General features: G+C 51.2%; 7 protein-coding genes across 7 annotated transcripts; 1 reads left to right on the top strand and 6 right to left on the bottom strand.

The window, feature by feature from the left end:
- Positions 1-732: 732 nt before the first annotated feature.
- Positions 733-3,186, bottom strand: M430DRAFT_69572 (hypothetical protein). Its single transcript, XM_024869441.1, has 5 exons — positions 2,840-3,186; positions 2,701-2,788; positions 1,714-2,644; positions 1,433-1,664; positions 733-1,378 (listed from the first exon to the last, which is right to left on the bottom strand). The coding sequence occupies exons 1-5, from the start codon at positions 2,867-2,869 to the stop codon at positions 947-949; spliced, it is 1,713 nt and encodes a 570-aa protein (XP_024717432.1). The 5' UTR covers positions 2,870-3,186; the 3' UTR covers positions 733-946.
- Positions 3,187-3,784: 598 nt separating this feature from the next.
- On the bottom strand, positions 3,785-4,836 carry M430DRAFT_109156 (hypothetical protein; the record flags this gene model as incomplete). The annotated part of the gene is made up of 3 exons (XM_024861260.1): positions 3,785-4,148; positions 4,210-4,624; positions 4,692-4,836. The coding sequence occupies 3 exons, from the start codon at positions 4,834-4,836 to the stop codon at positions 3,785-3,787; spliced, it is 924 nt and encodes a 307-aa protein (XP_024717431.1).
- A 1,197-nt stretch (positions 4,837-6,033) lies between these two features.
- Positions 6,034-8,217, bottom strand: M430DRAFT_31017 (hypothetical protein; the record flags this gene model as incomplete). Its single annotated transcript, XM_024866001.1, has 2 exons — positions 6,034-7,834; positions 7,982-8,217. The coding sequence occupies 2 exons, from the start codon at positions 8,215-8,217 to the stop codon at positions 6,034-6,036; spliced, it is 2,037 nt and encodes a 678-aa protein (XP_024717430.1).
- A 2,348-nt stretch (positions 8,218-10,565) lies between these two features.
- Positions 10,566-11,500, bottom strand: M430DRAFT_37199 (hypothetical protein). The gene has a single exon (XM_024867077.1). The coding sequence runs from the start codon at positions 11,330-11,332 to the stop codon at positions 10,604-10,606; it is 729 nt and encodes a 242-aa protein (XP_024717429.1). The 5' UTR covers positions 11,333-11,500; the 3' UTR covers positions 10,566-10,603.
- Positions 11,501-11,621: 121 nt separating this feature from the next.
- On the top strand, positions 11,622-13,412 carry M430DRAFT_128062 (hypothetical protein). Its single transcript, XM_024862051.1, has 3 exons — positions 11,622-12,566; positions 12,625-13,042; positions 13,113-13,412. Exons 1-3 carry the CDS (start codon positions 11,878-11,880, stop codon positions 13,260-13,262), a joined length of 1,257 nt encoding a protein of 418 aa, XP_024717428.1. The 5' UTR covers positions 11,622-11,877; the 3' UTR covers positions 13,263-13,412.
- A 412-nt stretch (positions 13,413-13,824) lies between these two features.
- Positions 13,825-16,741, bottom strand: M430DRAFT_61492 (glycosyltransferase family 39 protein). The gene is made up of 5 exons (XM_024868928.1): positions 16,309-16,741; positions 16,090-16,229; positions 15,482-16,034; positions 14,663-15,422; positions 13,825-14,616 (listed from the first exon to the last, which is right to left on the bottom strand). The coding sequence occupies exons 1-5, from the start codon at positions 16,447-16,449 to the stop codon at positions 13,970-13,972; spliced, it is 2,241 nt and encodes a 746-aa protein (XP_024717427.1). The 5' UTR covers positions 16,450-16,741; the 3' UTR covers positions 13,825-13,969.
- A 591-nt stretch (positions 16,742-17,332) lies between these two features.
- On the bottom strand, positions 17,333-19,256 carry M430DRAFT_109241 (hypothetical protein; the record flags this gene model as incomplete). Its single annotated transcript, XM_024861264.1, has 5 exons — positions 17,333-17,733; positions 17,782-18,494; positions 18,542-19,024; positions 19,077-19,154; positions 19,207-19,256. The coding sequence occupies 5 exons, from the start codon at positions 19,254-19,256 to the stop codon at positions 17,333-17,335; spliced, it is 1,725 nt and encodes a 574-aa protein (XP_024717426.1).
- Positions 19,257-20,244: the final 988 nt, after the last annotated feature.

Genomic DNA, 20,244 nt, shown 5'->3' with positions numbered 1-20,244 from the left:
CTTTGCACACTGGGGCTCCAAACTCACGAGATTCTTGTCGTCCTGGTAGAATGAGCCACGAAGTGGAGAAGTAGCAGGCTGGCAGGCTGAACGGTCTATTTTCGCGGTGTGCTCTCAACTCCGCAAAGCAGCGCTAGTGCGAGTTTTCGGCGAATCACAATCCAGTACGTCGACGACGATGGAGAGAGGAGGCTACCAGACCTTGTTGACGTGTTGACTCTCGACGCGGATACCCGTGGATGATGCTATTCGGATGAGCCAAGTACAAGACTCAGCGCGGGGCGATTCATTCAGGAAGATGGGTGCGATGATGTTGGAGCTCGACTCTTCTACCAATCCGGTTATCAGACTCTTCGCTACTATAAATATACGTACAAGGTAAGGTACATGTAGCACATATCCAACCGGGCGGTTAAGAAGCAGTTCGGACATCTCCCCCTCTCTATCTCTATCTCTATCTCTATCCCCAGACTGGGCCAAGAGAAGAAGAAGAGGAGATATGGAGGAACAGCCTGCTAATCTATCTGTCAATCTATTAAAAACCATTCCAATCCGGGATTCCCCCCCCCATCTTCCTATCCCGGACTCGTACATCTCAATCATGCAAACCGCCCCCATATCCCTCTCATCGCCACTGGTTATTCGCCAGCAACCGACCCCCGGGGGGAATGTCACGTCTTCCTGTCTTTGTCTTAGCAACAGATATGCATGGCAGCAGAGGGGGTGAGCGGGGTTAGAACGGGTCTCGCGGTACTACAATATATAGCTGGGCGGGATACACATGCACGGGTCACTGAAAACAGATGCTTTACGAGGAACACTGGCTCTAGAACCCAGGTAGATTTAGGTGAAACCGCTACGGCACCGGCGATTATTACAGCCCGGGGAGCTATCCGGAGAGAATATGCACTCTAGTCCATCACATCCTCGCCTCCTCTCAGCCCCTTCACTCTTCTCTTCTTTCTGCGTCCGTGGCCTCCAGAACTAACGTTGGCGGTTCATCGTCAGGAAAGCGAATTGTTCTCTGATGGGCCACTGCAGGAGGCGTTGAAGGTGTCGAGGGCTCCCCTGATCCAGGATCTCCTGGGGTGGCAGAGCCCGGGTTTGGTTCACAGATAACTCTGCCTCCAATCTTGAATAGTGGGGGAGCATTTGAAGCCGAACGTGGTGTTGATGCTTCTGAATCTGCTTGCCTTGAGCTGGCTGACCTGTTCCTATTCCTACGCTTACGCAAACCACTGATGGCGGACGTCCTGATACGTTCGCCCACCCGGAAGGGTTCGTTGTCGTTAGCACTTTGGGAGGTTAATGCTCGGGACAGAGTTCTTGGTAGGAAGAAGCCGAGCTTGCCCAAAGGAATGCTAAGGCCGTGGACAACCTGAACCATGTCAGCCTGCTGTACACAGAATGTTTATTAGGCGCAACAACTTACAATGCTGCAAATAGCCAAGAACCACACAACCACCTTTATCCCATCGCCCAGTTTTTTGGCATCATCTCGTTGGACACCATCCACAGTGATACCTTCAAGGAACTCGAGACTGATATATAGATAGAAGATGGCTGATACACCGATAGGTCCAAAGAATCCTACGAATATTGCTTGTCTCTTCTCCTCAATTTGGTGGATAGATTTGTGCATAAGAAAGACAATAGGGAGTCGCCTGAGAGAAATTAGCTACTAATATAGACTTAACATCAAGAGAGACTTGCCTGAAGAGAAGAATCAGAATCCCTAGAAATATCAAGCGGTAAATAGGAATAACGTCGTTGTGTACGAACGAATCCCAAGGGCAGATGGCTCCGAACCAGATGAAAATGGCCAGGTTGAGAAGCATGTCAATGGTAGGTTGAAGCGAATCGTCCAATGTCTCAAGTCGAAACCAGTCATCCCAAGTGAAGGCATTACCCGCAATGAAGCAGGCCAGTACATCGTCACTTCCAATCATGCCGCATGTCCCGACGATGAATAGAGCCAGCGTGATGGCGAAGACCAAGAAGCTCTCTCGGTCGACGAATTTCTTCTCATCTGCCCAATGTAGAAGTTCTTTCGCGATCCAGCCAACTACCCACCCGTAGACTACGCTGAGCAATATGGTATATCCCCAGGTCTCTCCGAACCAAAGACCCATAGCTTTTTGCGCTGATCCATGCTGTCCTAGCCCTCCTTCACCAGTATATTTGATCAAGTATAGCGCCAGGAAGAGATAAGGATATCCAAGTCCATCGTTTGCCCCAGACTCAGCAACGATGATCTTCTGCAGGTCCTTCGGAACATTTTTATCCGCGAATTTGCCTTTGACAATGCTGTTCGACAAAACAGGGTCGGTCGGAGTCACGCAAGCTCCGATAGCCAAAGAATGGAGGAATGAAATATTCGGAACCAAGGCCCATACTAGGAGACTGCTAACAATCCACATAACGACCATTATAGGGCCCAGGAGCAAGGCAAGCGATTTCCATTCTTTCTGTAGATACCGACTTGGGAGTTGGACCCCCGCCAGAACTAGTTGTACACCGAGCACAAGGCGACTGAAGTACAATGTGACGATGTTCAGGTTGGCTTCCGATCCCGTGTATTCCAGAGGTTTCGCGAAGTTCGTTGCATGAGGAGAGAAGACCACTCCGGCCAGTAGGGATATCACTTAAACCCCCATTATTAGCATCCTATCCAAAGGCGACACGACCTGGCTTGCCTACATGCTTCAGAGAGATAGAATTTCTCTTTGAAAAGGTATGAGACAAGCCCAAACACAGTTATGAAGCCGCCGAGGACCGAGCAGACAATCTATAGCTGTTAGATGATCCTGGGGAGTTCCCTGTTCCGGGTGAGACATACATTGAAGTTTGTAACTGCAAGAGTAGGCATCTTCGGGTTATTTTTTTATTCTTTTATTTTTCTGGAATTCCCCAGATTATCCAGCTAATGTTAGCAGACTCCCGTATGGTATTTGCTGCTGCGCAGAGCAGGCAAAGGTTGATTGTAGGGAGTGTATTCAACGGGTGTTATTGAACCATTTGGGCAGTGAACTGTTGCATTCACGAGGACCGCCACTTTTGCAGGAAATGGAGGACCGGCTCAGTGATACGATTGGATCGCAACCAAATTGTATAGCAGAGAGTGTGGTGTAAGGTAGTGATAGCGCTGGACAATGGGGATTGTAGTTGCTAGAAGATCAGTAGGGGATCATCCTATTATCGAGATAAGTACGGTTGTAGGCACCCGAGAATTTTTGTAATCTGTGCCCCATAGCACGTGCTCTCCCCCCTCTTCAAAGGGTGGAAGGTTAGATAGCGGATCAGATTGAACAGCGAATATTTGATCAAAAATATCTAATAAATCATCTGAAGAATTCATAATGGCAGTAATTTGAGACTCAACTATAAAAACAGACTACATAATCAATTCTGTCTTGCTGACAGCTGGGTATTAAGTCTCCGACATACAGAACCATCCAGCCATTCCCCACCCACCATAAGGCAAGGCCCGTTCCGGTGCCTCAGAAGATCAAACACCATGACAGCTCCAAAATAAAGGAAAGCCCATAGCCTATACATAGCTGAACCCATCGTTACAAACACACTCCATGGAATCCATCGTTCCCATTCGATAGTCTGGGCTATCGCCACATCAATCATACAGAGAAGTACAGATTCCGCTTACCCGGATTCTTGGCGCAGCTTTCTGGGGAAATGGAAATAACGGGCGCACTCTCTGTAAACCTTCAAGTGCTGCTGATATTGTTTCCAGATTGGAGAGATATCCCCCTTCCTAATGGCAGATTCAAGAGCGGTTAGCGAAAGCCCCAGCAACAGCAAGTCTGTCCGCGGCCTCGTTCCCATGGTCAGCACTGTGCCCCTTGATCCACTCCATTTCTGTCTTTGCACCCTTCGCGTCCCTCTCATCGATCAACGCTCTGATCGCCATAATCAAGTCCTTGTTCAGCACCGGTCCGTTTTGGGAGGTGGTCCAGTTATTTCTCTTCCAGCTAACATACCAGACTGTAGAGCAGTTAATGGCGTAGTTGCTGTCAGTGATGATATGTATATTGGCTGATCTAGGGACAATTTCAAGAGCGCGCTGGATGGCAGTCAATTCTGCCCGTTGGTTTGTTTGGATCTCGCCCTTTAATGGCTCCGAGACGTTTCTGTGGAACGAATAAGTACGATATGCCGTAAATCATAGGGATGAGAGGGGTTTATGTTTACCTTGGATCGTTATCGCCAAAGTACACACCAACACCAGCTATTGCCCCAACCTTTCCATTTCCCCGACTGCTCCCATCTGTATAGACCGTCACGGTTTTCTCCTTAGAAGAAGAATCTACACTTCTTTTGACCTTCTTCGGAGTTGGTTCACGCACAGTGACCTTGATAGAGGTCTTCCCACCAGTTCTAACAAACTCTTCCGCCTCAGCCCTCGTGGCGAACTTCTTATACTTCGGGCCCTTGACATCCTTTATCTGTTCCGCGGCATCGTTCCAATCCTCATAGACCCCTGGCACGCGACCAACTGCCACGCCATAGAACTTGTCTCCCTGGGGTTTCGAAGCTGATGAGGCGCCAGAGGTAGCTCTGCCCGCGGCGAAGTCTCTGGCCTCTTGTTCTGAAAAGAATGATTTGACTGCGTTCCCATAGATGTTAGCAAGCAAAAACATGATTCAAGATCTCAGCACAGTGTTGGAACCTACATGAAGCTCCCTTGAAACCAGTAATGTTCTCCTGGCAATCCGCCCAGTTCAAGTACACGCCGGGCCTATGCCCCGCCCGAACCGCGTAGTACTTCGTTGGAGCAGCCACATCGCCGAACTTGCGTTTTTTAGAAGCTGTAGACATTGATAGAAGTGTTGCGACCGTCAAGTACTTCCTGGGATTCTCGAACTTGGATATGCGCCAACTGGAGAGATACTGATTGGTGCTTGTCGTGTGCCCTCTTCGCGTCCAGAGATTGAACGAGATATGCCAGGCTGTAAATATCCTAGTATTGGTGGTGGTCTCGGAAGATAAGCGGCAGCGGGATAGTATATCAGTTCGAAGGTTCAGTATCCTCAGGAGCTTTCGAGTATGAGGGTCGAGGGTTCCCGATGGCCTTGATTGAAAATCTGGTACTGGCGATCCAGTGAATGATCTTGGGCGGCCTGTCGGTTTCCGGTAGGAAAGAACGGCTTTAAAGGACGACGACCGAATTGATAGTGCCTTGTATCAGGTTCATTGTTAGCTGCGTGAGACCTTCTAAAGCGGGTTGATGCAGACAAAGCCAGGACTGTATCGATCTGGTTCCGTAGCGGCTTCAAAGAGAAGAAGAAGGATGGCTCACCAGGTTGAATGAGATTGCTAGACATCGCGATCCGTGTCTTGGTCGTCAACAGTTCCCGCCAGTCAGTTTCCAATGCCCAAGGATCTGATCCATGGGGCTGATCCAGTGATGCTTGACTTGCTATCGATCTTTGAGCAAGGGAGAGTCGGATGTGGGGGGACTACTCCGGACTTCTTTGAAGCGTGGTTTCTGTGGGGTGACGCGCCTCGCGACCATTGTGATTGTGATGGGACACTCACTCACTTCAGCAGATTTCAGGGGCGACCAAGACGAGATTAATTGTTCTTTATTTCAGAAGCTACACATTATAGCTATGTTGCAAGCAGCCTGTTTAAGACATTTGGCCAGCCCGAATCTCACAACGGACACAAGCACATGGGAAGAGACTTCAAGTAATAGTATAAGCCAGTCTTTTTGTCTATAGCGTAGCAAGCAATCCCAATAATATTACAGTGGTTTGTCTTGATAACAAACTATGAAGCCAGTAAGCCATGCCTGCAGTTTCATTATGTTATCCCCGTCCCGATCCGTTGTTGCGCCGTACCAGCCATCCCTCCCACTGCCAACCCAGCGAGCGCATCGCGTCGTTCTAGTGCCACAAACTCCATGGCCAGCCACCGTCGCTATGCAAGCAAAAAGCAAGTCAGAATATTCGTAAGTGCCTAAACCCCCCGCCCATAATAAATCATTCATCGAAACCGTCCTCCATTTGATGTTTAATTACCCTTCTTGGTCTCCTTCTGCGGCACATACCCAGGAAGCTCATCAAACCAGCAATTCTTCTCGTTATATTTGTAGGCATGGAAGTCGATGCCATATGGCTTTGGTTCGATGGCGTAAAGCATACCGAGAGGCATATCGAGATCGGCAATGTCGTCTCTCGTGAGATCCATGAAGTACGCCATCAGAACGCGAGCGATAGAGCGGTGTCCAACAATCAAGACGTGGTCTTTGATGCGTTCAAGCTCTCGGACCATATCCCTGAGACGGCTGATAACTTGTAGATAGCCCTCGCCTCCAACGCCAGGATAGATGTAATGCAATTTATCCTTCGCCCGCTTCTGAAACTCGTCAGGAAATTGTTGTTCAATCTCTTCGTACGTCAGGCCTTCAAATGAGCCAGCATTAAGCTCATTCAGCATCTCCCAGTTTTTGACATCATAATCGTCGTCCTCGTCAAAGTCGGCCGCAGTTTGAATGCTTCTCTTGAGCATGGATGTCCATACGCAGAAGTTCTTTTCCTCGAGCTCGCCAAGAAGCTCCGGATAGGGTGGAGTGTGGTCTCCCGGCTTGGGTGGGAGCGACGAGCTCTCGATCGCTCTCTTCTTCTGATCAAACTCCCATTCCTTGCGCTTGTGGCCAATGAAGTTGTAGAGAACAGTGCCATATTTTCGCCCTTCAGGTGTGAGGTCTGAATCTCCGCCAATTTTGCCTAGACAATTGTCGTAAGATTTGCCGTGCCGAGTGATCCAAATCTGGCGAGGCGAGAGGTTAAATGTCGACAGGTAAGCAGCAATTCCACTTGCAAGGAAGCCCGACAACTGATAATGGATGACCTTCTTCCCCACGTCGATCATCTTAATATACTGCATGTGATGTTCCTCTTCATACTTGCCCAGCGGGACATAGGCACTCTCATACGCTTCAACTCGCTTCTTGAAGTCCAGATAAGAAGTCTCAGGATCTTTACCTCTGTAGTCTGGACCACGTAGCTTCAAGCGCATATTTGTCTCGAGAAGCTCGGAACAGTTAGCTAGGATTTTCTCAAATTGATATGAAATAGTCACCTTTTCGTCTTCGCAGACACTCTCAATAAAGAGGATGCCAAGCTTCGGCTCTCGACGCTTAATGTGATTGAACAGAGTCTGGCGACGCGCTATCGTACTGTTGGTTGCATCAAGGATACCAACAGAACCACCCTGCTCGAGAAGGAAAGCCAAGAGCTCATCTAGAGTTGACATAGCAACTTGCTCTCTAATGGCCGCGGCTTTCGTATTGTTGGGGTCAAAGAACTCGGCAGATTGATCCATACTTTCAGATCTTGGCAGCTGGATAGGCTTGTTTTTCTCCTGTGCTTCGCCGTCGACCGCCTCCTGGATTGTGGGATCAACGCCATTCAAGAGGATATGGGCGGCCTGCGTAGGCGCATCAATGACTCCTTGAATCGATCCTGTGCGGACGGGTCGGGATGATTTCTGAGGAGATCGCGGTGGAGAGCTTGGTGCTTCGACGGGACCTGTGGTGGCACCCGCTACTACTCGTCTTCTGTTCCCAACATTGAATATTCGCGATTCGTGTTGTTGCCAGGATAGATATCGCTGGAGCTTCCGGGTGATATAGGACTTTCCTCTAGCAGGCAATCCGACCATAATCACAACCAGCTTGGCCCCAACGTCTCTCTGTGATATCTTGCCATCGGGGGATACTCGCGATCTAGTCATACCAGGGATATTTAGGGTCGTTGCTGGTGGTCTGACTCGAGGAGTTGAAGAGCCCGAGTTCTGTCTGATGGGCATGCTAGTGGCAGAATCAGTACCTTTGAGTCTGTACCTTCTGCTGGACTCTACTCGATCAATGACTCATCCATGACTTGCTTGGACTTCCAATGCTAGAATCAGAGGAGGGTTGTATGTGCCACATAAATGGCAAACGGAAAATACTCACATCCGCGGACTGCCTGGAGCAGTAGCCGGCGTCGCACTTCCCATGGGCGTGTCACTGAGAGGGTGACCAACTCCCTCATGAAGTGTATTTCCGAGCAGAGCTCGTCCTAAGGAGGTTGTAGTTGGAGGGGCAGCATGGCTCTGCTGGGGTTCGTGTAGCTTTGGGATAGCGAGGTTATGGTCGGCGGTGGTGGTAGTCGAGGGATTTGGGGCAGGGCTGAGAGGGGGACTAGACATTGTGGACGAGGCGCAGCTGTTCATAACAGCCTTTGCAATGTCACTGTGCTGGCTCTGATGTTGAGTCTGGCCGTGAGCAATGACTATATATGAGTAAGAAGAGTAAGAGTCAGTGGTTTCCTTGGGCCAAGTTTTGCTCAAAAAGAGTGGGGATTTACCAGGCGTCTCGTGACCATCCTCACCCTCAGCAACGACCGAAGACATTGTCGTTGATGATCGCTGAGGGTTTTGGGAAATGGGCCCCCAGTATGTGATATCAGAGGAGGGGCAAAGAGATCGGCGGGGATGTTGAAGTAATTTCGTCGGAGGTTTTGCGTAGGGCGGTCCGTCGTTTGCAAGGCAGGCTGGGGCCAGGTGCGACCGTCAGAATCTCAGCCCGCAGGAGATGTGCGGGGTGAGGAAGGGTTGAGGGACAACGGCGTGGGGTCAATGGAGAGAAGAAGTAATGTAGTGATGCGGTGAAGCAGTGTGGTAAAGGGGGAGAGAGGATGTTGAAGACGGGAGGATGAATCAGAGGGGAAAAGAAGTTGTGTTCCAAGAGGCCATCAAAAACCGCGAGCCTCGTCTCCCACGGTCCCAAAATAATCTGGGCCCTGCCTTGCCTCGCTTGTCTCGCTTGTCTACAAGCGTGACGCTAGCGGAAAAGTAGATTTTCCGTCTCGATCTCTTTGTCGGAGGGCGGAGATGTTCTAGTAGATGGGGACAGAGGGCAATTCTGTTTTCAAGTCGAACGGCAAAACAAGGCAGAGAAAGCAGAGAAGAGACGACAAAAGATGTGCACCTGGTACGCGTACAAATAGCTCCCTGTTTGTCGAGCAGAGACAGGGGAATAACAGCTACTAGAAGGGGGACCGAACGGACAGTCGGCAACCATTGCCACTAGAGGGATATGGCCGCGACCACAGGGAAAAGGCCAGAATGGCTGCAAAGCGCATCTCACTGTGTCTCCCGTGCTAGGGAAGCTGCATTGTTGGGTGAACCGTGGATGCATCCAGACTAGAGCCATCGAGCCATGCACAGGCTGTGAAAGCCCCGACCCAGAGGCGTGGTCTGCCATCACGTTCTCATAGGCTCCCGGAAGTACCGCCCAAGACATCCTCCGTACGGGATTCAACACGGCCTCTTTGTAGACGTCCATTGATTCCAGATATGCACTGACTTGTTCTACTCGCGTACGGTATGACTATGATTACAGCGCTGATTTGAGATAAGGTCAGATACAGTAGACAGGCCTTCTTGGTTGGCTGTTATCAGGTATAGTGCCACCTGCCTCAACCCTGCCCAGCCTTGCCCAGAAATACCAAGAGACGAAGGTGCCAATGAAAATAGAAACGCGAACATGTGTTCCACTTGCTGACTCGCTCTAAAGGCTTACTCCCCCAACTCAATTGATGGCTATGCCCCAGCTATGACCCAGAGTGCTCATTGTACAATGTCCACGTATGCCCGGTAGATACAGGACACCCTGGATGCTCTCCCTGCGATAGCGAATGTATAATTCAGCCTTGCAGGTCGAGCTGTAGCTGATTGGTCCGCTGCCTTTGCTTGGCAAGTTGGCAATGGAGACTGAACGGTTCGGAGTCTTCGACATGACCCAGACAGGCGTACGTTGCCTACAGGGCTTGGAAATTCGAAAGGCTGATCACCAGCGCTGCGTTAGTGTCTCACATCTGTTCCTCTGAGTTATGCAAGGCTGCCAGATATCTCCCAGTCCTGTGGCAATCACATACGCAACGGGAGTGGCGCTGCCGTAGGAATTCTCAATTGTCAGGTCCTAGTTGGTGTGTATATTCAGCATGTCGGATTCCGGAGTGTTACTGTGGAGGGTTTGCCAATCATCTACTGTGGCGTCTCTACGTATGTGGGGCATTGTTAACGAAGACGACGACATGTCTTGAGAAAGGGAGAGTCGAAGTCAAGTTTGACAAAGGGGCCAAGGAAAGAACAACAAGCTCTACAAGTTCAGCTGCGTTTCTTCAACTGCACGACCTTTTGTTGAATTGCCAAGATGTGCTTTACCGAGATGATCTTTGTCGTGAAACAGACAAGGCACCTAGGTACCAACGATAGGATTATCTCTCACCGCCGGGACAAATATAAACAACTGCGTAATCTTCATAACACTCCTAGTTCAACATCAACAATACAAGAATATAATAGGCCAACATTTGCCTGCGATACCAGGCGTCCGGTTGCCTTGAGCCTGGCTAGGGATCACAGTCAAGGAGTCGAGATGTCCAGAGTGTCTAGCACAAATACCAACGGTATATTTGTTCACAATATTTACATTTGAATGGCATGTTGACTCAACCCTTAGGCCTTCTTTTAACATCCAATCGCTGTCACCTGTCCTATGAGGCTTTGCGAGAAGTACAGCGGTTTGGCATCAGTCTCCTACGAACCTAGGCGCGACATTCGGAACGAATCCATTCTCCCTCATATGTTCAATCATGGCCTCTCTCACAACCTCCCCACAGAGCTTGGCATACGGATTCAGCTGCACTGCCATATGCTTCGCAATCTCATTCCCATACTTCCCTCCCTCTCTGAAGTCGGCGGCCGCCATCTTCTCCAGTCCTGCGCTATTGATTCCTTGGAGCTCCCTTGGCAGCATCTTACTTCGGGAAGGATCTTCTGCCACTGACTTCGACGCCTTGAGCAGCAGATGCGCCCGGTGCGTATACGCGGATGCCAGGCACTTTCTCTGGAGCGGCGAGACACTTGGATTTAATTGCGTCGGCGCGGCTAGTCGCAGAGCCTCGCACAGGTCGGAGTACAGTGTGCTAGCAGCCACAGCCGGTTCGTGGAGGGTTTCCCCCACCAGCATACGTACCGCCTGGGCGCGATTGTTCCAGGCGGGTGCATATGTGGGATACTGCTCGAGGATATGCGTTAATTCGGTGACTGCTGCGTCGATTTCTTGGTGTGATGGCGAGGGCGAGTTGAGTGGCCTGATGGCTTTTACCTCGAGCTCTTGCAGGTGCTGGAGAATGGTTGGTGGAATGCCTGGAAGGGCCCAGTGGGGTTCTTCTGTGAATGGGGCAGTTCTTGACGGTATTCCCTCAGCATCGAATAGTGCTGATAGCACATGTTGGTCGTTGCGGCTAAGTGGCATTGCGACTGCGACTGGTGGTGTCTGATGTGAGGAATGGATTCGCCCGGTCGTGCCATACGCTGGAAGTGTCCAGCTGTTGAAGTTTAAGTAGAAATCATGCTCAAAGGCAAGGTGGGCAGGTGGGTATTGATCATAACGTATTACTCTTTTCGCACAGAATCTCTCTCTCTCTGTCGTCCTGTTTACGAGCTCTGCTCGGCTTAAGAAGAGGCGGAATGCGCCCGCCTCAGCGACGATGAGATCACTTATGCCACCCCGCCTCCCGCCGGCGCCGCCCCGCCCACACCAACTCGGCTTTGCGAGGTTAACAACGGCAACAATGGCTTTCTGCCTCTCGAACACCATCTTCTTGCAACATTGCCTTCGAGTCAGGTTATACCTTGAGCGATCATATATGATATATCTAAGTAGGTAGCGGACATCCGATTTCCCTTATTTCGTCATCTCTATTTTCCCAAGACGGTCTCATTGATCTGCTTGCTTCCTCTATATCATCTCATTCCACGTCCTCTCATATCACCAGGTGTTTTTGTCTTTCTTGAGCAATGGCCCCTCACGCAGAGCATGATCAGAGCCCGTCTTTTGATTCCTTGCACGACGACAGTCGGCCTGGAGCTCTCCCTGAAAATGAGGAGACGATCGGAGAGTACAGAGGCTACGACCACGTCCACTGGTATGTCGGGAACGCAAAGCAAGCCGTGACATACTACACCGCACGCTTGGGTTTCCACCTGGTGGCATATAAGGGTCTCGATACCGGTTCACGAGCAGTTGCGAGCTATGTCCTCCGCAACGGGGATGTTACCTTCGTCCTGAGCTCGCCGCTGCGGACCGCCGGGCAGGCAGAAGACCCTGCCGACCAAGACCTCCTCGCCAGCATGGCCGACCATCTAACCAAGCACGGCGACGCCGTGAAGGATGTGGCCTTCGAGGTTGACAGCGTCGACCAGGTGTACGACCAAGCGCTGGCCCGCGGTGCCGTCTCGGTCTCAGCCCCCCAGACGATTTCCGACGAGGACGGTGTTGTTAAGATGGCCGCCATCCAGGCATATGGCGAGACTATCCACACCCTCGTGGAGCGTAAGGCCTACCATGGGCTCTTCCTGCCCGGCTATCGAGCACCAAAAGACAGCGAGGACCCTATCAATGCAGTCCTTCCCTCGATCGAACTCGAAGCCATCGACCACTGCGTCGGCAACCAAGACTGGAACGCCATGGACGAGATCTGCGCCTAGTCCGTCCCCTCCCCTCCCCCCCCCCCTCCCCCACCCCAACTAACCCCTCCATCCCAGCTACGAGCGGGCTCTCGGCTTCCACCGCTTCTGGTCCGTCGACGACCAAGACATCTGCACCGAGTTCTCCAGCCTGCGCTCCGTCGTCATGGCCGCGCCGCACGAGCACATCAAGATGCCCATCAACGAGCCGGCGCCCGGCAAGCGGCGCTCGCAGATCGAAGAGTTCATCGACTTCTACAACGGGCCCGGCGTGCAGCACATCGCTCTGCGCACCCGGGATATCATCTCGACCGTGTCCCGCCTGCGCGCCCGCGGTCTCGAGTTCATCAGCATCCCGGACACGTACTACGTCGCCATGCGCTCGAAGCTGAAAGCGGCCGGGGTCCATCTCGAAGAGGACTTTGAGACGTTGCGGAGATTGGGCATCTTGATCGATTTCGATCAGGGTGGATATCTATTACAGCTTTTCACCAAGGTTCGTCCCTCTCTCTCCCCCCCCCCTTTTTTTTTCTATTTATTTCACTCACGCTAATCGCCCCCCACAGCATCTTCTCGATCGCCCAACAGTCTTCATCGAGATTATCCAGCGGAACAACTTTTCTGGCTTCGGAGCCGGGAATTTTAAATCGCTCTTCGAAGCGCTGGAGCGTGATCAGGAAGCTAGAGGCAATTTGACTGCTTCTGCTTCTGCTTGATTTGATTTTGATTTTGATTTTGATTCTGCGTGTCTTTTTATAGTACCTCACCTACCTTTGTTACCTTATCTAGATAGATAGGGAGGGAGGTATGCAGTAGTTATAATTCAATACATTTCAATACACATACCATAATCTATATAAAAACCCAAGAAAGACTTCCCCCCTTTTTTTATATATAATACAATACATAACATGCTTGCTTGCTTTCTTTCTAGCCAGTGAACGCCCTCCCGAAAGTTGAAACCCAAAGAGCAAGAGCAAATATCCCATTTTATTCATATCCCATGGCACTCACTAATTCATTCATTCATTTCATTCATTCATTTCATTCATTCATTTCATTCGTCTGACATGAGCAAGCAAGCAAGCAAGCAAGCTAAAAAAAAAGGGGAGATTTTTTGTTTGAGAGATAAAAAACACACATACACACACACACACACGCACACAGAGACACAGACACATAAGATGAGTTTCAGCTAGGAGTGAGATGGATGGATATTTTCTTTAGTCTCTGCTCTCTGTGCTTCAAGTCAGAACCTAATTCTTTCATTTCCCTTTTCCCTATCCCCATTCCCCTTTCCATTTCTTTCTTAGTATACACTACTCACACAACATTGGAGATCGATCAAAAAGGGGTTTTGTTTCTGTTCTTATCTTTATCTTTATCTTTATCTAGCACCACCATCCAGAGTCCACGTCCTCATTCATGGATCCGACATCCTCCACGTATCGAACCACTTCAGATAGCTATACTGGCGATTCGGGCCTACCATGCCCCAGGAGATCGGCATGAAGAGGATGTACAGGCCGATGGTGGCCGCGTACAACACGCCGTAGAGGATGTACTGCACGCTCTGGACCTGGTGCCGCAGGACCCAGTCGGTGACGAAGCCGAAGGTGAGGATCGCGAAGTAGAGCGCTGGGTAGTAGTGGTGCACGTAGGTGACGCGCGCCATGGCCATGAAGGGGAGGTAGTGCAGGACCCAGCCGAGGACCGGGTAGATGCCCGAGTAGTGGATGTGGTCGATGTCGGACGGCTTGAGCTCGTCGTAGCCGCGTTGCCAGCGGATGAGGTACCAGATCACGAGGAGGCCAAGGGCGCCCAGGGAGGCCGTGGAGCCCCAGTAGACGAGGGGGTTGCCGAGGAGGAAGTACTTGACGATGTTGTCGTCCCAGCCACACATACGGAGACCGACGTGCAGGATTGGCCATTGCCAGAATTGCGAGGCGAGGTCATCCTGCTTGTCAGGATCAGGGACCAGAGCGTTGTTGGAGGTCATCATCGCAACATTCAGATGGATGAAATCTTGGAAGAAAGGAGATTTGTACGCTCCAGCATCAGCGGCGGGAACTGAGGCATGTCAGCATACGTCACTACACTCGCGTGAATTACTTACGCTTATCATTCCAGTGTGCCTCAACGTTCCAGTGAGTGTAGACATCCTTAGGGTTGTTCTCAGGAACACAAGTAGTTTCAATCTGCTTGAAACCCCACTGCGGTAAGTTGACGTTCCCAGCACGGAGATAGCAGCCGAGGACGGTATGCCTGAGTCTGAATGCGGTGGTCAAAGTTCTGACCCTGCTTCGGTCATTCGAGACGACATCCTTGACAATCTCCATAGTCCAGTGGTCCTTGTCGTCACCGACAGTGGTGTTTCCGTAACATGAGACCTCCTTGTGGGACTTGGTGACTGGAGCAGCGACATCGTGAGAGTGCAAGTTGCGGCCAGTCTGGGAGTGGATCAATCGCAAAACATCACCATCTCCAACGTACTTGATTGGTGCCTCGGGGTCGTATTCGGGCTGCATGCGGTTAGGGTAGAACCACCACTCATTGTTGGCATCTTTGTGATGGTAGCAAGTAATCTGCTGTTGGGTAGAGCCCTCGGGATATGTCTGAATGTGGGAGTGGAGTAGGCCACCACCATAACCCATATTCTTGATCGTCGCTCGGGAACCATATGCGATTTCGAGGGGGCTGTCCTTTCCGACCTCCGTACCTTTCAGGTTTGCTTGGAACAGAGAGCTCATTTGAGCATCCCCTGGACCGCTGTTCTCCAGAATTGCAAAGTGAAGCGCGAAGGATAGCATGTAGATAATGACGGGAACGACAATCAAGCCCGCAACTCTAGCACCAAGATGGGCTGCAAGTTCGACCTGGCAGGGGTGTAAGCGGGGTCGTATGGAAAGAAGATACCCCATAAGGGCCTGCTTACCTTGGGCATCTTGAGATCACCGAACTTGTTCCATAGATCCTCAATCGTGTACAACCCAACCAGGGCGGTAACAAAGAACCCAACCCATTTGACACTGCAAACGCAACCAATGCTCACACCGGTCAGGATAAGCCACGCGAACCACTCGAAGCTGAAGCTCTTGTGCTGGAGTTTGTGGAATCTAGCCCAGCACAGTACAGTCGTGAATGTGAAGCACAAGAGCATTGAGTCTAAGAGGATGAATCGGCTGATAGTGGTATAAGAGTTCTCGCAGAGGACCATGAGCGTAACAAACCACACGGCAGGTCTCTTGAAGTTCAGTTCACGAGCCGTGTAGTAGGCCAGGGGAATAGTAACCGCGCCGAAGAAAGCGTTGAATGCACGCATAACCGTATAGTTGAGCTCGTCAGGGTATCTCTCCCCGGACTTAAACTCGAAAGATCCATTGTAACCCGCGAGGTAGCCGGATAATCCTACCAGCATCTTCCCAAGCGGAGGGTGCACATCGAAGTAGAACTCCCGTTTGAGGTAATGAGAACCGAACTTCCCGAAACTGTGCTGCGTGTCAATACTCCTCTCCTAGTGAGGCTAGGACGGGTGAGTCCTACTGTGCTTCATCCCAAGTCACGATCGGCGACAATCCAATCTTATACAGGCGGGTGAAGAAGGCGAAAGCCGTGAAGATGAAAGGTGCAATAAGGAATTCCCATTCATCCAGGAACTTCAAGAGGGGCGACTGTGTGGTCTGCTACAAAACACATAAGCTTGGTCCCCATACCGTTGATTGTACAGGGGCTATGCGCCTCAAGGATAGCACAAAGCCTCACCTTCTTGCTTTGCGTCTTCTTGTCATCAACTTCGACCTGGTTCGCTGCTCCACTGCTAGGCGTGCTGGCTTGCACATTTCGTCTTCTGGTCGTCTGATCCAAATCGGCTCCTGACGCAACAGCTCCTTTCGACGCAGCCATCTTGGTGTCCGCGGGCCTAAAGATCGATGCTCAAATGATCCGCGTCCACAAGTGCGTTGTGCGCGCGCGTCCTGTTGTTAGAAAACAGCGCTCGTAAGGCGACGCGGCTGGAAAACGAGAGTAGAGAAGGGAAGAGGGTACAATGGTCGTCAGAAATGAAGAGAGAAAAGAAGTCAACTAGTTGCAGAAGTCACACATATCCGCAGAAGGGCATGCAGCTTCGAGGGCAGATGCAGAGAGACCAAGATGGTTGATGATCCCCTGGCAAGTGGTTGTCAAAGGGGGTTTCTCTCGAAAAGTCGCGCTTGACGAGCCGCTTTCTGGGACCTGGCTGGATTGAGGCTATTTTAAGCGAACTGGACACGATTTCCAACTCTCCACCAGAACGAATGCTATTTTTGTCTTTTGTGATACGCACTGTCCTGGGGAAGACCGGATGCCTTCCGACTGTTCCAGAAGGCTCGAAGTTTTTGCATTCTATATTATCATCTCGTGATTACAGCACCAGCACCAGCAAACTCCTCTCTTTCGTACAATACATAGATCGATCAGTTACCTTAGGTTACAAGGGCCGCTATCCAAAGCTGGCTACCCCGGCTTTCACATGGTTATGAGCCCCCCCAGCTCCACACTTCGGGGATCTCAAATGTCAACACAAATTTCATCCTTTGTCGTACGAATCCACCGAGTCGAAGGCCGTAATCCCAAGAGTGCCCTTTCTTCCTCCTCGAATATAGTAAAAGTGTGCCCTCGTTGCACTAGATGTCTTTGTTGTTCACGAACAGTGACGATATGATATTACACCAGCACCCGGCGAAGCTCCTAGTACGCCCGCCTTCTATAACCCAGCTTCTAAATGCAATTTCCAACTGTGGTCCGCTTGTTATTCCTCCTGACCCAGGGGAGTGTATCGTCCGTTCTTGCTACTTGCACCCTCTCCACTCCCCTTCTTTTTCCTGGCCACCATGCGTGAGATCCAACCACCAGAACCCTCCGCCCTCTCGTCCGAAGTAAATTGAGGTTTCCCGCCTACAATAGCAACATGTGGAGGATCAATGTCAAGACCGGGAATGGCGCTGGATGGGCCGATGCCGCGGCCAGGAGCGGGACTCGCACCCATAGCGCCCCGTCTAAGATCCACTGAAGGGACAGGTGAACTCGTACCCAGCAATGATCCAGTCTCGGCCCTCGCTGTTGGCGTGGGCATCGTAGACGTAGCGTCACCGAACAATGAATCCATATCCTCCAACCTTACACCAGCCGTCTCGGGGTAGATGAAATACACTGAACATCTATTAGTTTGATTTCAGCAGTAGAGCAAAAACCACTCACCAACAATGAAACTCGTAGCACAGAAGAATGCATGCATGAAATACAAGCGCCACGTGATTAGCTCTTGCAGGACTGGGGTTATCTCTCCAACGAGCCAGTTGAACGCCCAATTCGTGGCAGTAGACAAGCTGGCACCCTTAGATCGAATGCTAAGGGGTAAGATTTCCGGTGGGTATAACCAGGGAATCGGGCCCCAACTATACCCGAAAGAGGCATTGTATATCATAACAAAGGCAACCACGAGTGTAGGTGTAGAATGTATGTCAAGGTAAAGGAAATAAGATATGGCGGATAGCGACAGAACCATGGCGATTGCACCGCTCAGAAGAATGAACCGCCGGCCCCATCGATCAACAAGGTACCAGGGAGGCACCGTAGACAAAAGATAAGTGATACCATTGATCCCGGTCATGAGGATGGCTTGTCGGCCAACCCAGCCGGCCGACTCGAAGACGTACGGTGCGTAGTACGATATGACATTGATCCCATTGAGCTGGGCAAAAGCTTGTGCGGACATGGCGATAAAGACACGAGTATGGTAGCGGCGGAACATATCATGATACGACTTCTCTCCTTCTTGGCGGGAAAGGAGAACGTCCATCTTGATTTCGCGGTACTCCTCACGTGCTTTTTGGTTGTGGATGTCGCCGCCCCCGTAAAGGTTAGCAATCACCACAATTCCTTCTTCATCGTGATCATTGTCCAAAAGCCATCTAGCCAGGTTAGTATTGCAACTCGGACTGGAGGTCAGGTAACACACCTCGGTGATTCTACGATGATCAGACTCCCTAGTCCAAGGAGCGCACCTATCACGCATTGCATTAATAGGGGGAGTCGCCAAGAGAGTCCACTGTCGATGAAGCTGCAAAAGTAATCTACCCAGACCGATGTTGCATAGCCTATGATGTTCCCCGAAAATTCGATGCAGGCCAGCTTGCCGCGATTGTGTGGAGGGGAGATCTCGGACTGATAGACCGGTACGATGGTGGATAGCATGCCAACCCCAACACCTGCTGTGATCCGTCCGATAAGCATCATCGGCAGACCACTAGCAAAGGTCTGGCATGCTCCTCCGACGAAGAAGATGCAGGAGCCATAGAGAATTGTCCTCTTTCTGCCAATAATATCACCCACCCTACCAACGACCAGGGATGAACACAGTGCTCCGATTTCGAGAATCGCAACCATAGTACCCACTTCGGCTCGTGTGGGTTGATTGAAGTAATCTTTGAAATAAGGACCGCTGTAGGACTATTAGGCCGAGTTCAATGGTGCTTTGGGAAGACGCAACCTACGTGATGATACCGGACATCACACCTTGATCATAGCCAAACAGGAACACGCCCAAAGATACAAATATGCTAGTAAAGTATCTGCATCACCGTTAGTCGTGCGCAGATTGTGTCTGATGTCCTGGTCCCCTACACTAAGGGCCTGCCCGTGAGGCCATGCATCTGTCTCTCTCCCCCCGACATGATGGCGGCGAGAGTCTGCTCCGCTCTGCTAATGGTGCGTGGAGCAGGATTGGGGATCGGGATGTCCTCCTTGACGATTCCCCGATGATATTCCTTGTCTTCGGTATCGCCAGTGTCTTCGTGATAGCGGACGCGTCTTGGCCGGGAGCCTCGTCTCGAAGCACGACCAAAGACGTGTTCGTCGAGGGACTCGCGCAACTGGAGCTGCAACGGGTCCTCTTCGCCCAGCTGTAAGGCGAGATCGCCAGTGTCACTCCACGAGAGATCGGAACTAGGGGACGACGACCGCGAAAGGGAGGAGCGGCGGCCCTGTTTCTCGTCGGACTGTTCTCGCAGCAGAGCGGTGTCTTGGGACGACGGGCTTCCGGGGCGTGGGAGAGTTCGTAGGGGGATGTTGGCAGGACGACGAGAGGGTTTTGGGGACGGAATGATTGCTGGAGAAGGACTGTCTAGCAGCAGTCCTATCTGCCCGATGAGAGATGATGGGGGGACGAAGGAGGGTAGTGCGCCGTGGACGCGGATGGAACTAATAGGGCGGGTGATCTCGTCAACACCCGCCACCTAGCAGCAGTAGTAGTATTCAGGTTCAGTGGTTCTCAGAGCATAGGAGATGCCGGGAAATGTGGGGCGACCATGGAGAAGCGGGCGACGGGTGACGGGGGAAGATGACAGGAAATCCGGGGAGGGGGATCTGGCGGGATGGGCGGGGACGGCGGGGAATTGAATCAATGACAGCGGAGAGAGAGAGAATGGATGGATGGGATGGGATGGGAATAGCAACGCAAAGTCTGGCACGAGATGAATATGGAGTTGTGTGAATGGAGATGACACGGGAACTTTGGAAGGCTTCCCCTGCCATGGGGGTCACGTGTGGTCCCGGGCAGCGCCCACCCCGGGGCCCGACGAGCGTCATCCTTCAGGATCGACACGGAGGATGGGAAGAGAAATGGATGATCAGTATGTTGTGTGAGGAAGGAAATGTTGACCA

The sequence above is a fragment of the Amorphotheca resinae genome, assembly GCF_003019875.1.
Source record: "Amorphotheca resinae ATCC 22711 unplaced genomic scaffold M430scaffold_12, whole genome shotgun sequence".
In the NCBI taxonomy this organism is placed as follows: Eukaryota; Fungi; Ascomycota; class Leotiomycetes; order Helotiales; family Amorphothecaceae; genus Amorphotheca; species Amorphotheca resinae.
The sequence above is the reverse complement of the archived record's forward strand: the minus strand, read 5'-3'. Positions and strand labels throughout refer to the sequence as shown.

Coding starts and splice junctions, on each gene's coding strand:
- M430DRAFT_69572 (XM_024869441.1), bottom strand. CDS start 2,869: ATGCCTACTCTTGCAGTTACAAACTTCAAT. Junction 2,789..2,839: donor TTGCAGTTACAAACTTCAAT/GTATGTCTCACC, acceptor TAACAGCTATAG/ATTGTCTGCTCGGTCCTCGG. Junction 1,665..1,713: donor ATTCTGATTCTTCTCTTCAG/GCAAGTCTCTCT, acceptor AATTTCTCTCAG/GCGACTCCCTATTGTCTTTC.
- M430DRAFT_37199 (XM_024867077.1), bottom strand. CDS start 11,332: ATGCCACTTAGCCGCAACGACCAACATGTGCTATCAGCACTATTCGAT.
- M430DRAFT_128062 (XM_024862051.1), top strand. CDS start 11,878: ATGGCCCCTCACGCAGAGCATGATCAGAGCCCGTCTTTTGATTCCTTG. Junction 12,567..12,624: donor ATGGACGAGATCTGCGCCTA/GTCCGTCCCCTC, acceptor CCTCCATCCCAG/CTACGAGCGGGCTCTCGGCT. Junction 13,043..13,112: donor TATTACAGCTTTTCACCAAG/GTTCGTCCCTCT, acceptor CGCCCCCCACAG/CATCTTCTCGATCGCCCAAC.
- M430DRAFT_61492 (XM_024868928.1), bottom strand. CDS start 16,449: ATGGCTGCGTCGAAAGGAGCTGTTGCGTCAGGAGCCGATTTGGATCAG. Junction 15,423..15,481: donor GTGATCTCAAGATGCCCAAG/GTAAGCAGGCCC, acceptor CACCCCTGCCAG/GTCGAACTTGCAGCCCATCT. Junction 14,617..14,662: donor GGCACACTGGAATGATAAGC/GTAAGTAATTCA, acceptor GACATGCCTCAG/TTCCCGCCGCTGATGCTGGA.